At 41.3% G+C, this 17057-nt stretch overlaps 1 protein-coding gene across 1 annotated transcript in view; it reads right to left on the bottom strand.

The window, feature by feature from the left end:
* Positions 1-17057, bottom strand: part of phip (pleckstrin homology domain interacting protein) — a 140190-nt gene that overhangs the window by 83626 nt on the left and 39507 nt on the right. The window contains exon 14 of the mRNA XM_064925811.1: positions 5571-5669. Coding sequence (XP_064781883.1) covers positions 5571-5669 — 99 coding nt within the window. The remainder of the gene's footprint in view (positions 1-5570; positions 5670-17057) is intronic.

Here is a 17057-nt window from a genome sequence, read left to right as displayed (position 1 = left end):
GAGAACATCATCCCCACAGTGAAGCAGGGTGGTGGCAGCATCATGCTGTGGGGGTGTTTTCATCGGCAGGGACTAGGAAACTGGGCAGAATTGAAGGAATGATGGATGGTGCTAAATACAGGGAAAATTCTTGAGGGAAACCAGAATGGCTACCACAGAATTCTGCAGCGATACGCCATCCCATCTGGTTTGAGCTTAGTGGGACTATGACCTGATTTGACTACTTCGTGGGACTATGATTTGCGCTTAGTGAACAGGACAATGACCCAATACACCTCCAGGCTGTGTAAGGGCTATTAGACCAAGAAGGAGAGTGATGGAGTGCTGTATCATATGATTTGGCCTCCACAGTCCCCCGACCTCAACCAAATTGAGATGGTTTGGGATGAGTTGGACTGCAGAGTGAAGGAAAAGCAGCCAACAAGTGCTCAGCATATGTCGGAACTCCCTCGAGACTGTTGGAAAAGCATTCCTGGTTGAGAGAATGCCAAGAGTGTGCAAAGCTTTCATCAAGGCAAAAGGTGGCTACTTTGAAGAATCTAAAATAAATTACATTTTTAAATTTATTTAACCTTTATTTAACTACATAAATAACCTTTATTTAACTAACCTTTATGATTCTACATGATTCTACATGTTACTACATGATTCCATATGATTCTACATGTTACTACATGATTCACATGTTACTACATGATTCTACATGTTACTACATGATTATATGTGATTCTACATGTTACTACATGATTCCATATCATTCTACATGTTACTACATGATTCTACATGATTCTACATGTTAATACATGATTCTACATGTTGCTACATGATTCTACATGATCCACATGTTACTACATGATTCTACATGTTACTACATGATTATATGTGATTCTACAAGTTACTAAATGATTCCATATGATTCTACATGTTACTACATGATTCTACATGTTGCTACATGATTCTACATGTCACTACATGATTCTACATGTTACTACATTATTCTACATGTTACTACATGATTTCATATGATTCTACATGATTCTATATGATTCTACATGTTACTACATGATTCCATAAGATTCTACATTTTACTACATGATTCTACATGTTACTACATGATTCTACATTTTACTACATGATTCTACATGTTACTACATGATTGTATGTGATTCTACATGTTACTATATGATTCTACATGTTATTACATGATTCTACATGTTACTACATGATTCTGTACGATTCTACATGTTACTACATTATTCTACATGTTACTACATGATTCTACATGTTACTACATGATTCTATATGTTACTCCATGATTCTGCATGATTCTACATGTTATTACATGATTCCATATGATTCTATATGATTCCATATGATTCTACATGTTACTACATGATTCTACATGTTACTACATGATTATATGTGATTCTACATGTTATTACATGATTCCATATGATTCTATATGATTCCATATGATTCTACATGTTACTACATGATTCACATGTTACTACATGATTCTACATGTTACTACATGATTATATGTGATTCTACATGTTAATACATGATTCTACATGTTGCTACATGATTCTACATGATCCACATGTTACTACATGATTCTACATGTTACTACATGATTATATGTGATTCTACAAGTTACTAAATGATTCCATATGATTCTACATGTTACTACATGATTCTACATGTTGCTACATGATTCTACATGTCACTACATGATTCTACATGTTACTACATTATTCTACATGTTACTACATGATTTCATATGATTCTACATGATTCTACATGTTACTACATGATTCCATAAGATTCTACATTTTACTACATGATTCTACATGTTACTACATGATTGTATGTGATTCTACATGTTACTATATGATTCTACATGTTATTACATGATTCTACATGTTACTACATGATTCTGTACGATTCTACATGTTACTACATTATTCTACATGTTACTACATGATTCTACATGTTACTACATGATTCTATATGTTACTCCATGATTCTGCATGATTCTACATGTTATTACATGATTCCATATGATTCTATATGATTCTATATGATTCTACATGTTACTACATGATTCTATATGATTCTACATGTTACTATATGATTCTACATGTTACTACATGATTCTACATGATTCTACATGTTACTACATGATTCTACATGTTACTACATGATTCTACATGATTCTACATGTTACTACATTATTCTACATGTTACTACATGATTCTACATGTTACTACATGATTCTACATGTTACTACATGATTCTACATGTTACTACATGATTCTAAATGATTCTACATGTTACTACATGATTCTACATGTTACTACATGATTCCATTTGATTCTACATGTTACTACATGATTCCATTTGATTCTACATGTTACTACATGATTCACATATAACTACATGATTCTACATGTTACTACATGATTCTACATGTTACTACATGATTCTACATGTTACTATATGATTCTACATGATTCTACATGTTACTACATTATTCTACATGTTACTACATGATTCTACATGTTACTACATGATTCTACATGATTCTACATGTTACTACATGATTCTACATGTTACTACATGATTCTAAATGATTCTACATTATTCTATATGTTACTACATGATTCTACATGTTACTACATGATTGTATATGATTCTACATGTTACTACATTATTCTACATGTTACTACATGATTCTACATGATTCTACATTATTCTATATGTTACTACATGATTCTACATGTTACTACATGATTGTATATGATTCTACATGTTACTACATTATTCTACATGTTACTACATGATTCAACATGATTCTACATTATTCTACATGATTCTACATGTTACTACATGATTATACATGTTACTACATGTTACCACATGATTCTACATGTTACTACATGATTCTACATGTTATTACATGATTCTACATGTTACTACATGTTACTACATGATTTACATGATTCTACATGTTACTACATGATTCTACATAATCATACATGTTACTACATGATTCTACATGTTACTACATGATTCTACATGTTGCTACAAGTTACTACATCATTCTACATGTTACTACATGTTACTACATGATTCTACATGATTCTACATGTTACTACATGTTACTACATGATTCTACATGATTCTACATGTTACTACATGTTACTACATGATTCTGCATGATTCTACATGTCATTACATTATTCTATATGATTCTACATGTTACTACATGTTACTACATGATTCTACAAGTTACTACATGATTCTACATGTTACTACATGATTCTACATGTTGCTACATGATTCTACATGTTACTACGTGATTCTACATAATCATACATGTTACTACATGATTCTACATGTTACTACATGATTCTACACTTTGCTACAAGTTACTACATCATTCTACATGTTACTACATGATTCTGCATGATTCTACATGTCATTACATGATTCTATATGATTCTACATGTTACTACATGATTCTACATGTTGCTACAAGTTACTACATCATTCTACATGTTACTACATGTTACTACATGATTCTACATGTTACTACATGTTACTACATGATTCTACATGTTACTACATGTTACTACATGATTCTGCATGATTCTACATGTCATTACATGATTCTATATGATTCTACATGTTACTACATGTTACTACATGATTCTACAAGTTACTACATGATTCTACATGTTACTACATGATTCTACATGTTGCTACATGATTCTACATGTTACTACGTGATTCTACATAATCATACATGTTACTACATGATTCTACATGTTACTACATGATTCTACAAGTTACTACATCAATCTACATGTTACTACATGATTTTGCATGATTCTACATGTCATTACATGATTCTATATGATTCTACATGTTACCACAAGTTACTACATGATTCTACATGTTACTACATGATTCTACATGTTGCTACATGTTACTAGGTGATTCTATATGATTCTATATATTACTACATGATTCTATATGGACCTACATGATTCTACATGTTACTATATGATTCTATATGATTCTACATGTTACTACATGATTCTACATGTTACTACATGATTCTACATGATTCTACATGTTACTATATGATTCTATATGATTCTACATGTTACTACATGATTCTACATGATTTGACATGTTACTACATGATTCTATATGGACCTACATGATTCTACATGTTACTATATGATTATATATGATTCTACATGTTGCTACATGATTCTACATGTTACTACATGATTCTACATGTTACTAGATGATTCTACATGTTACTCCCTTATTCTACATGTTACTACATGATTCCATATGATTATACATGTTACTATATGATTCTACATGTTGCTACATGATTCTACATGTTACTAGATGATTCTACATGTTACTACATGATTCTACATGTTACTCCCTTATTCTACATGTTACTACATGATTCCATATGATTCTACATGTTACTACATGATTCACATGTTACTACATGATTCTACATGTTACTACATGATTCTACATGTTACTACATGTTACTACATGATTCTGCATGTCATTACATGATTCTATATGATTCTACATGTTACTACATGTTACTACATGATTCTACATGATTCTACATGATTCTACATGATTCTACATGTTACTACATGATTCTACATGATTCTACATGATTCTAGATGTTACTACATGATTCTACATGATTCTACATGTTATTACATGATTCTACATGATTCTATATGATTCTACATTATTCTATATGTTACTACATGATTCTACATGTTACTACATGATTCTACATGATTCTACATGTTACTTTTATTTTATTTTTTTATTTTTATTTCACCTTTATTTAACCAGGTAGGCTAGTAGAGAACAAGTTCTCATTTGCAACTGCGACCTGGCCAAGATAAAGCTTAGCAGTGTGAACAGACAACACAGAGTTACACATGGAGTAAACAATTAACAAGTCAATAACACAGTAGAAAAAAAGGGGAGTCTATATACATTGTGTGCAAAAGGCATGAGGAGGTAGGTGAATAATTACAATTTTGCAGATTAACACTGGAGTGATAAATGATCAGATGGTCAAGTACAGGTAGAGATATTGGTGTGCAAAAGAGCAGAAAACTACATGATTCTACGTGTTACTACATGATTCTACATGTTACTACATGTTATTACATGATTCTATATGATTCTACATGATTCTATATGTTACTACATGATTCTACATGTTATTACATGATTCTACATGATTCTATATGATTCTACATGATTCTATATGATTCTATATGTTACTACATGATTCTACATGATTATATATGTGTTATTTCATAGTTTTGATTTCAAACTTTTGTCTGGTACAGTATAACAAATGGAGTGTGTGTGTGTGTAGTGTGTAGTGTGTGTGTGTGTATGTAGTGTGTGTGTGTGTGTGTGTGTGTGTGTGTGTGTGTGTGTGTGTGTGTGTGTGTGTGTGTGTGTGTGTGTGTAGTATGTAGTGTATGTGTGTGGTGTACCCTGGTAACTTGGCCTGCATGTCCAGTAGAATGCTCCTCCACTCCTGCTGATGGAGCTGCCAGATACGAGCTGTACCATCCCTGCTGCCACTCACAAACCTACACACACACACACACACACACACACACACACACACACACACACACACACACAAACAGTTATACACAGTAGGCAGGTGTGGAGAGAGTCAACAGAGTAAACATAGTAAACAGAGTCAACATAGTATGCAGAGTCATCAGAGTAAACAGAGTATGCAGAGTAAGCAGAGTCAACATAGTATGCAGAGTAAGCAGAGTCAACATAGTATGCAGAGTAAGCAGAGTCAACATAGTATGCAGAGTAAGCAGAGTCAACAGAGTATGCAGAGTCAACAGAGTAAACATAGTAAGCAGAGTCAAAAGAGTAAACATAGTATGCAGAGTATGCAGAGTATGCAGAGTAAATATAGTATGCAGAGTAAGCAGAGTCAACAGAGTATGCAGTCAACAGAGTCAACATAGTATGCAGAGTCAACATAGTATGCAGAGTCAACAGAGTAAACAGAGTATGCAGAGTAAGCAGAGTCAACAGAGTATGCAGTCAACAGAGTCAACATAGTATGCAGAGTCAACAGAGTATGCAGAGTATGCAGAGTAAGCAGGGTATACAGAGTATGCAGCAAATGCAGAGTAAACATAGTATGCAGAGTAAACAGAGTATGCAGAGTAAGCAGAGTCAACATAGTATGCAGAGTCAACAGAGTATGCAGAGTCAACAGAGTCAACATAGTATGCAGAGTCAACAGAGTATGCAGAGTATGCAGAGTAAGCAGGGTATACAGAGTATGCAGCGAATGCAGAGTAAACATAGTATGCAGAGTAATCAGAGTATGCAGAGTAAACATAGTATGCAGAGTAATCAGAGTATGCAGAGTATGCAGCGAATGCAGAGTAAACATAGTATGCAGAGTAATCAGAGTATGCAGAGTATGCAGCGAATGCAGAGTAAACATAGTATGCAGAGTAAGCAGAGCATGCAGAGTACGCAGAGTATGCAGTCAACAGAGTAAACATAGTATGCAGAGTAAGCAGAGTCAACATAGTATGCAGAGTCAACAGAGTAAACAGAGTATGCAGAGTAAGCAGAGTATGCAGAGTAAGCAGGGTATACAGAGTATGCAGTGAATGCAGAGTCAACATAGTATGCAGAGTCAACATAGTATGCAGAGTCAACAGAGTATGAAGAGTCAACATAGTATGCAGAGTCAACATAGTATGCAGAGTCATCAGAGTATGAAGAGTCAACATAGTATGCAGAGTCAACATAGTATGCAGAGGCATCAGAGTCAACAGAGTATGCAGAGTAAGCAGAGTCAACAGAGTATGCAGAGTAATCAGAGTATGCCGAGTAAACATAGTATGCAGAGTATGCAGAGTAAGCAGAGTAAGCAGAGCATGCAGAGTACGCAGAGTATGCAGCGAATGCAGAGTAAACATAGTATGCAGAGTATACAGAGTATGCAGAGTATGCAGAGTATACAGAGTATGCAGAGTAAGCAGAGCATGCAGAGTACGCAGAGTATGCAGAGTCAACAAAGTATGCAGAGTAATCAGAGTATGCCGAGTAAACATAGTATGCAGAGTATGCAGAGTAAGCAGAGCATGCAGAGTACGCAGAGTATGCAGCGAATGCAGAGTAAACATAGTATGCAGAGTATGCAGAGTATGCAGAGTATACAGAGTATGCAGAGTAAGCAGAGCATGCAGAGTACGCAGAGTATGCAGCGAATGCAGAGTAAACATAGTATGCAGAGTAAGCAGAGCATGCAGAGTACGCAGAGTATGCAGCGAATGCAGAGTATGCAGCGAATGCAGAGTAAACATAGTATGCAGAGTAAGCAGAGCATGCAGAGTACGCAGAGTATGCAGTCAACAGAGTATGCAGAGTAATCAGAGTATGCAGAGTAAGCAGAGTAAAAAGAGTATGCAGAGTAAGCAGAGTATGCAGTCAACAGAGTATGCAGAGTAAATAGAGTATGCGAAGTAAGCAGAGTAAATAGAGTATGCAGAGTAAATTGTTTCTGCTACACACTATGCCATCAAATCTCAGGTTAAATTTAAAAATCATCTTATCTGTCACACACACACAGGATAAACCCCTATCTGTCACACACACAGGATAAACCCCTATCTGTCACACACACACACAGGATAAACCCCTATCTGTCACACACACACACAGGATAAACCCCTATCTGTCACACACACACACACAGGATAAACCCCTATCTGTCACACACACACACACACAGGATAAACCCCTATCTGTCACACACACACACACAGGATAAACCCCTATCTGTCACACACACACAGGATAAACCCCTATCTGTCACACACACACACACAGGATAAACCCCTATCTGTCACACACACACACACACAGGATAAACCCCTATCTGTCACACACACACACAGGATAAACCCCTATCTGTCACACACACACACACAGGATAAACCCCTATCTGTCACACACACACACAGGATAAACCCCTATCTGTCACACACACACACAGGATAAACCCCTATCTGTCACACACACACACACACACAGGATAAACCCCTATCTGTCACACACACACACAGGATAAACCCCTATCTGTCACACACACACACAGGATAAACCCCTATCTGTCACACACACACACACAGGATAAACCCCTATCTGTCACACACACACACAGGATAAACCCCTATCTGTCACACACACACACACAGGATAAACCCCTATCTGTCACACACACACACACACAGGATAAACCCCTATCTGTCACACACACACACACACAGGATAAACCCCTATCTGTCACATACACACACACACACAGGATAAACCCCTATCTGTCACACACACACACACACAGGATAAACCCCTATCTGTCACACACACACACAGGATAAACCCCTATCTGTCACACACACACACAGGATAAACCCCTATCTGTCACACACACACACAGGATAAACCCCTATCTGTCACACACACACACACACACACAGGATAAACCCCTATCTGTCACACACACACACACAGGATAAACCCCTATCTGTCACACACACACACAGGATAAACCCCTATCTGTCACACACACACACAGGATAAACCCCTATCTGTCACACACACACACAGGATAAACCCCTATCTGTCACACACACAGGATAAACCCCTATCTGTCACACACACACACACACACACAGGATAAACCCCTATCTGTCACACACACACACACACAGGATAAACCCCTATCTGTCACACACACACACAGGATAAACCCCTATCTGTCACACACACACACAGGATAAACCCCTATCTGTCACACACACACAGGATAAACCCCTATCTGTCACACACACACACACACACAGGATAAACCCCTATCTGTCACACACACACACAGGATAAACCCCTATCTGTCACACACACACACAGGATAAACCACTATCTGTCACACACACACAGGATAAACCCCTATCTGTCACACACACACAGGATAAACCCCTATCTGTCACACACACACACACACACACAGGATAAACCCTATCTGTCACACACACACACAGGATAAACCCCTATCTGTCACACACACACAGGATAAACCCCTATCTGTCACACACACACACAGGATAAACCCCTATCTGTCACACACACACACAGGATAAACCCCTATCTGTCACACACACACACAGGATAAACCCCTATCTGTCACACACACACACACACAGGATAAACCCCTATCTGTCACACACACACACACACAGGATAAACCCCTATCTGTCACACACACACACACAGGATAAACCACTATCTGTCACACACACACACAGGATAAACCCCTATCTGTCACATACACACACAGGATAAACCCCTATCTGTCACACACACACACAGGATAAACCCCTATCTGTCACACACACACACACACAGGATAAACCCCTATCTGTCACACACACACACAGGATAAACCCCTATCTGTCACACACACACACACAGGATAAACCCCTATCTGTCACACACACACACAGGATAAACCCCTATCTGTCACACACACACACACAGGATAAACCCCTATCTGTCACACACACACACAGGATAAACCCCTATCTGTCACACACACACACACACACACAGGATAAACCCCTATCTGTCACACACACACAGGATAAACCCCTATCTGTCACACACACACACACAGGATAAACCCCTATCTGTCACACACACACACACACACACAGGATAAACCCCTATCTGTCACACACACACACACACAGGATAAACCCCTATCTGTCACACACACACACACAGGATAAACCCCTATCTGTCACACACACACACAGGATAAACCCCTATCTGTCACACACACACACACAGGATAAACCCCTATCTGTCACACACACACACAGGATAAACCCCTATCTGTCACACACACACAGGATAAACCCCTATCTGTCACACACACACACAGGATAAACCCCTATCTGTCACACACACACAGGATAAACCCCTATCTGTCACACACACACACACACACACACACACAGGATAAACCCCTATCTGTCACACACACACAGGATAAACCCCTATCTGTCACACACACACACACAGGATAAACCCCTATCTGTCACACACACACACAGGATAAACCCCTATCTGTCACACACACACAGGATAAACCCCTATCTGTCACACACACACACACACACAGGATAAACCCCTATCTGTCACACACACACACAGGATAAACCCCTATCTGTCACACACACACACACACAGGATAAACCCCTATCTGTCACACACACACACAGGATAAACCCCTATCTGTCACACACACACACACAGGATAAACCCCTATCTGTCACACACACACACACACACACAGGATAAACCCCTATCTGTCACACACACACACACACAGGATAAACCCCTATCTGTCACACACACACACACACAGGATAAACCCCTATCTGTCACACACACACACAGGATAAACCCCTATCTGTCACACACACACACACAGGATAAACCCCTATCTGTCACACACACACACACACAGGATAAACCCCTATCTGTCACACACACACAGGATAAACCCCTATCTGTCACACACACACACACAGGATAAACCCCTATCTGTCACACACACACAGGATAAACCCCTATCTGTCACACACACACACACACACACACACACACAGGATAAACCCCTATATGTCACACACACACAGGATAAACCCCTATCTGTCACACACACACACAGGATAAACCCCTATCTGTCACACACACACACAGGATAAACCCCTATCTGTCACACACACACAGGATAAACCCCTATCTGTCACACACACACACACAGGATAAACCCCTATCTGTCACACACACACAGGATAAACCCCTATCTGTCACACACACACACAGGATAAACCCCTATCTGTCACACAAACACACACACACAGGATAAACCCCTATCTGTCACACACACACACACACACAGGATAAACCCCTATCTGTCACACACACACACAGGATAAACCCCTATCTGTCACACACACACACAGGATAAACCCCTATCTGTCACACACACACACACAGGATAAACCCCTATCTGTCACACACACACACACAGATAAACCCCTATCTGTCACACACACACACACACACACACACACACAGGATAAACCCCTATCTGTCACACACACACACAGGATAAACCCCTATCTGTCACACACACACACACAGGATAAACCCCTATCTGTCACACACACACACAGGATAAACCCCTATCTGTCACACACACACACAGGATAAACCCCTATCTGTCACACACACACACACACAGGATAAACCCCTATCTGTCACACACACAGGATAAACATCTGTCACACACACACAGGATAAACCCCTATCTGTCACACACACACACAGGATAAACCCCTATCTGTCACACACACACACAGGATAAACCCCTATCTGTCACACACACACACAGGATAAACCCCTATCTGTCACACACACACACACACACAGGATAAACCCCTATCTGTCACACACACACACACACAGGATAAACCCCTATCTGTCACACACACACACAGGATAAACCCCTATCTGTCACACACACACAGGATAAACCCCTATCTGTCACACACACACAGGATAAACCCCTATCTGTCACATACACACACACACACAGGATAAACCCCTATCTGTCACACACACACACAGGATAAACCCCTATCTGTCACATACACACACAGGATAAACCCCTATCTGTCACACACACACACACACAGGATAAACCCCTATCTGTCACACACACACAGGATAAACCCCTATCTGTCACATACACACACAGGATAAACCCCTATCTGTCACACACACACACAGGATAAACCCCTATCTGTCACACACACACAGGATAAACCCCTATCTGTCACACACACACACAGGATAAACCCCTATCTGTCACATACACACACACACACAGGATAAACCCCTATCTGTCACACACACACACAGGATAAACCCCTATCTGTCACATACACACACAGGATAAACCTCTATCTGTCACACACACACACAGGATAAACCCCTATCTGTCACACACACACACAGGATAAACCCCTATCTGTCACATACACACACAGGATAAACCTCTATCTGTCACATACACACACAGGATAAACCCCTATCTGTCACACACACACACAGGATAAACCCCTATCTGTCACATACACACACACACACAGGATAAACCCCTATCTGTCACACACACACACAGGATAAACCCCTATCTGTCACACACACACACACACAGGATAAACCCCTATCTGTCACACACACACACAGGATAAACCCCTATCTGTCACACACACACACACACAGGATAAACCCCTATCTGTCACACACACACAGGATAAACCCCTATCTGTCACACACACACAGGATAAACCCCTATCTGTCACACACACACACACAGGATAAACCCCTATCTGTCACATACACACACAGGATAAACCCCTATCTGTCACACACACACACACAGGATAAACCCCTATCTGTCACACACACACACACAGGATAAACCCATATCTGTCACACACACACACACAGGATAAACCCCTATCTGTCACATACACACACAGGATAAACCCCTATCTGTCACACACACACACACACACAGGATAAACCCCTATCTGTCACACACACACACACACACACACAGGATAAACCCCTATCTGTCACACACACACACACAGGATAAACCCCTATCTGTCACACACACACACACAGGATAAACCCCTATCTGTCACACACACACAGGATAAACCCCTATCTGTCACACACACACAGGATAAACCCCTATCTGTCACACACACACACACACACAGGATAAACCCCTATCTGTCACACACACACACACACAGGATAAACCCCTATCTGTCACACACACACACACAGGATAAACCCCTATCTGTCACACACACACACAGGATAAACCCCTATCTGTCACATACACACACAGGATAAACCCCTATCTGTCACACACACACACACACACACACACACAGGATAAACCCCTATCTGTCACACACACACACACAGGATAAACCCCTATCTGTCACACACACACACACACACACACAGGATAAACCCCTATCTGTCACACACACACACAGGATAAACCCCTATCTGTCACACACACACACACACACACACACACAGGATAAACCCCTATCTGTCACACACACACACACAGGATAAACCCCTATCTGTCACATACACACACACACACAGGATAAACCCCTATCTGTCACACACACACACAGGGTAAACCCCTATCTGTCACACACACACACACACACAGGATAAACCCCTATCTGTCACACACACACACACACACACACACACAGGATAAACCCCTATCTGTCACACACACACACACACACACACACACAGGATAAACCCCTATCTGTCACACACACACACAGGATAAACCCCTATCTGTCACACACACACACACACACACACACACACACACACAGGATAAACCCCTATCTGTCACACACACACACACACACACACACACAGGATAAACCCCTATCTGTCACACACACACACACACACACACACACACACACACACACACACACAGGATAAACCCCTATCTGTCACACACACACACACACACACACACACACACACACACACACAGGATAAACCCCTATCTGTCACACACACACACACACACACACACACACACACAGGATAAACCCCTATCTGTCACACACACACACACACACACACACACACACACACACACACACACAGGATAAACCCCTATCTGTCACACACACACACACACACACACCACACACACACACACACAGGATAAACCCCTATCTGTCACACACACACACACACACACACACACACACACACACACACACACACACACACACACACACACAGGATAAACCCCTATCTGTCACACACACACACACACACACACACACACACACACACACACACACACACAGGATAAACCCCTATCTGTCACACACACACACACACACACACACACACACACACAGGATAAACCCCAATCTGTCACACACACACACACACACACAACACACACACACACACACACACACACACACACACACACACACACAGGATAAACCCCTATCTGTCACACACACACACACACACACACACACACACACACACACACACACACACACACACACACACACACACACACACAGGATAAACCCCTATCTGTCACACACACACACACACACACACACACACACACAGGATAAACCCCTATCTGTCACACACACACACACACACACACACACACACAGGATAAACCCCTATCTGTCACACACACACACACACAGGATAAACCCCTATCTGTCACACACACACAGGATAAACCCCTATCTGTCACACACACACACAGGATAAACCCCTATCTGTCACACACACACACACAGGATAAACCCCTATCTGTCACACACACACACAGGATAAACCCCTATCTGTCACACACACACAGGATAAACCCCTATCTGTCACACACACACACAGGATAAACCCCTATCTGTCACACACACACACAGGATAAACCCCTATCTGTCACACACACACACACATACACACACACACAGGATAAACCCCTATCTGTCACACACACACACACACACACACAGGATAAACCCCTATCTGTCACACACACACACACACACAGGATAAACCCCTATCTGTCACACACACACACACACACACACACACACACACACACACAGGATAAACCCCTATCTGTCACACACACACACACACACACACACACAGGATAAACCCCTATCTGTCACACACACACACACACACACACACACAGGATAAACCCCTATCTGTCACACACACACACACACACACACACACACACACACACAGGATAAACCCCTATCTGTCACACACACACACACACACACACACACACAGGATAAACCCCTATCTGTCACACACACACACACACACACACACACACACACACACACACACACACAGGATAAACCCCTATCTGTCACACACACACACACACACACACACACACACACACACACAGGATAAACCCCTATCTGTCACACACACACACACACACACACACACACACACACAGGATAAACCCCTATCTGTCACACACACACACACACACACACACACACACACACACACACACACACACAGGATAAACCCCTATCTGTCACACACACACAGGATAAACCCCTATCTGTCACACACACACACAGGATAAACCCCTATCTGTCACACACACACACAGGATAAACCCCTATCTGTCACACACACACACACACAGGATAAACCCCTATCTGTCACACACACACAGGATAAACCCCTATCTGTCACACACACACACAGGATAAACCCCTCTCTGTCACACACACACACAGGATAAACCCTATCTGTCACACACACACACACAGGATAAACCCCTATCTGTCACACACACACACACACACACACAGGATAAACCCCTATCTGTCACACACACACACACACACACACACACACAGGATAAACCCCTATCTGTCACACACACACACACACACACACACACACACACACACACAGGATAAACCCCTATCTGTCACACACACACACACACACACACACACACACACACAGGATAAACCCCTATCTGTCACACACACACACACACACACACACACACACACACACACACAGGATAAACCCCTATCTGTCACACACACACACACACACACACACACACACACACACACACAGGATAAACCCCTATCTGTCACATACACACACAGGATAAACCCCTATCTGTCACACACACACACAGGATAAACCCCTATCTGTCACACACACACACACAGGATAAACCCCTATCTGTCACACACACACACACACAGGATAAACCCCTATCTGTCACACACACACACACAGGATAAACCCCTATCTGTCACACACACACAGGATAAACCCCTATCTGTCACACACACACACAGGATAAACCCCTATCTGTCACACACACACACAGGATAAACCCCTATCTGTCACACACACACACACACAGGATAAACCCTATCTGTCACACACACACAGGATAAACCCCTATCTGTCACACACACACAGGATAAACCCCTATCTGTCACACACACACACAGGATAAACCCCTATCTGTCACACACACACAGGATAAACCCCTATCTGTCACACACACACACAGGATAAACCCCTATCTGTCACACACACACACACACACACAGGATAAACCCCTATCTGTCACATACACACACAGGATAAACCCCTATCTGTCACACACACACAGGATAAACCCCTATCTGTCACACACACACACACACAGGATAAACCCCTATCTGTCACACACACACACACACAGGATAAACCCCTATCTGTCACACACACACACACACAGGATAAACCCCTATCTGTCACACACACACACAGGATAAACCCCTATCTGTCACATACACACACACACAGGATAAACCCCTATCTGTCACACACACACACACACAGGATAAACCCCTATCTGTCACATACACACACAGGATAAACCCCTATCTGTCACACACACACACAGGATAAACCCCTATCTGTCACACACACAGGATAAACCCCTATCTGTCACACACACACAGGATAAACCCCTATCTGTCACACACACACAGGATAAACCCCTATCTGTCACACACACACACAGGATAAACCCCTATCTGTCACACACACACACAGGATAAACCCCTATCTGTCACACACACACACACAGGATAAACCCCTATCTGTCACACACACACACAGGATAAACCCCTATCTGTCACACACACAAACACACACACAGGATAAACCCCTATCTGTCACATACACAC

The sequence above is a fragment of the Oncorhynchus masou genome, chromosome 19, assembly GCF_036934945.1.
Source record: "Oncorhynchus masou masou isolate Uvic2021 chromosome 19, UVic_Omas_1.1, whole genome shotgun sequence".
NCBI lineage: Eukaryota > Metazoa > Chordata > Actinopteri > Salmoniformes > Salmonidae > Oncorhynchus > Oncorhynchus masou.
The sequence above is the reverse complement of the archived record's forward strand: the minus strand, read 5'-3'. Positions and strand labels throughout refer to the sequence as shown.